This window comes from Anopheles funestus, chromosome 3RL, assembly GCF_943734845.2.
Source record: "Anopheles funestus chromosome 3RL, idAnoFuneDA-416_04, whole genome shotgun sequence".
NCBI lineage: Eukaryota > Metazoa > Arthropoda > Insecta > Diptera > Culicidae > Anopheles > Anopheles funestus.
The window spans coordinates 70,667,016-70,668,785 of NC_064599.1; the positions used below are offsets into that span (position 1 = coordinate 70,667,016).

The window sequence follows — 1,770 nt, forward strand, 5'->3', positions numbered from 1 at the left end:
CAGGGATAACCTCGACCAGGCGTGCAAAATTATGATGATGAGAGGAGATGTGAACGAAAACCCTTAACCATCCCACGGGTGGCGAAGGTGGAGCGAAGAAACATTTCACTTACCTTGCACACGCGTTCTCGACCGCCAAGGGTACCGGCCTCCGAGGGCCGGCGGAAGAACTCAATGAATCAGCATGAAAATTGAATTGTTTACTGTAAACCTCCCGTTCGCCCCGTTCCCCACTCGACCAGGGTGAACACCATCTCAGACGACACGGTGTGACCTACGGCGGGAGCTATAAGTACCGTTGACCGCGCTCGGTGAATGGAGGCAAACCGCTGAAGTGAGTGAGTGAGCTGCTTGCTGGAGGCAATTAAATTCAGTTAAAGTACGAACATAAACCACACCGGTGGGAAATACACACAGCGACGATCACAATGAGGTGCAACGAATCGATCGTAACCTTTGCGCTGCTGGCGGTGCTTGCGTGCATCACAACCGTCGTACAGGTGAGATAGTAGTGAGAGTGTTTTCCCCCACATGCTTTTTGATTAGAAAATCGGCAATCAAAATTATTTTTTTTGTTTCCTTCTTTGCTCAGGGTGCTCGGATGGAGGCTGAACAGATCCGGCGCATCCATCAGACTGCTCGCGAGTGCGTAAAGGAGACGGGCATTCTGCCCAAGAATGCGTTCCGTGTGCTGAGTGGAGACTTTACCGTCGATACCTTGAAGGCGAAGGTTAGTTAGGAAAACGGTGTGTTTACATTCAATCGGATGTGTGATAATTTAAACTTCACTTTATATTAGTGCTTCGTGAAGTGTTTCCTGGATAAGGCCGGTTTCATCGACGAGGACGGTGTGATTCAGCAGGATGTGATTCGGGAAAAGCTTGCGGTTGGCGTGGAAACGGGCAAGGTGAACGATCTGATCAAGAAGTGTACTGTGGAGGGTACCGACGAGTGTGACACTGCCTATCAAATGTACAAGTGCTTCTTCAGCAATCACAAGCTGCCAAAGGAACTGTTCCAGCTGCGTAAAGGTATTGGCCGAAGGAACTCGCAGCAGTGAACGGGGATGGAAAATGGGGAAGTGAAAGGGTAGTTTAAGACTGATCGTAGACTAATAACCTGCTTAAGATAAGGAAGATAGCGAACAAGTTTAGAAGAGATTGTTAATTTTTATCATACAAATAAACGGTTAAATAAAACGAAAATTATTCTAAAGCATTGAAATAATTTATTTGTGTAATTTATTATTTAGGAAAAAAAACTTCAATACACAGAAAAATATGACTCTATCAGTGGAAAAAGTGATCATGAGTATAATGATTGCATACTTTAAGGCGTCAAAAAATAATATCAAGAATAATGCCCAAGGAAACATATTGGTTAGTAGTTCGAGACATTTCAATAACTCAACCTGCTGTGCAATTTTCGTAATTTCTAGTTTTTTATGGCTTTTAATATTTTTTTTTTGTATATATAATTACATACTCCTCTGAAAGATTGCATTCTTCGTGTTAGTGGAAGGACAATGAAGATCGTAATAATGACGAGCTTTACCAGTGAATTAGACTCAACAGGGAGGCCTGGTAGGCCCAAACATGGATGCAGTGATGTTGTTGATGCATCCAACAAAATGGTCAGGATAATGCATTGCCAGATGACGGCATTCCACCGTCACCGGTTTAAAGGACGCCTGCAGCAGTCAAAGACATTAATTGTTAATGCGAAATATTTCTGATCTTATATCAATAAATCCTCTTAATTGTATGAAAG

At 43.2% G+C, this 1,770-nt stretch overlaps 1 protein-coding gene across 1 annotated transcript; it reads left to right on the top strand.

The window, feature by feature from the left end:
* The first annotated feature begins 295 nt into the window (after nucleotides 1-295).
* On the top strand, nucleotides 296-1,194 carry LOC125769824 (general odorant-binding protein 56d-like). The gene is made up of 3 exons (XM_049438709.1): nucleotides 296-500; nucleotides 593-730; nucleotides 800-1,194. Exons 1-3 carry the CDS (start codon nucleotides 429-431, stop codon nucleotides 1,058-1,060), a joined length of 471 nt encoding a protein of 156 aa, XP_049294666.1. The 5' UTR covers nucleotides 296-428; the 3' UTR covers nucleotides 1,061-1,194.
* The last annotated feature ends 576 nt before the right edge of the window (nucleotides 1,195-1,770 follow it).

What these genes read in the sequence shown, in the direction of transcription:
- LOC125769824 (XM_049438709.1), top strand. Translation starts at nt 429, where the DNA reads ATGAGGTGCAACGAATCGATCGTAACCTTTGCGCTGCTGGCGGTGCTT. An exon ending in GCATCACAACCGTCGTACAG is followed by an intron (nt 501 to 592) that starts GTGAGATAGTAG and finishes TTCTTTGCTCAG; the next exon opens with GGTGCTCGGATGGAGGCTGA. An exon ending in TCGATACCTTGAAGGCGAAG is followed by an intron (nt 731 to 799) that starts GTTAGTTAGGAA and finishes ACTTTATATTAG; the next exon opens with TGCTTCGTGAAGTGTTTCCT.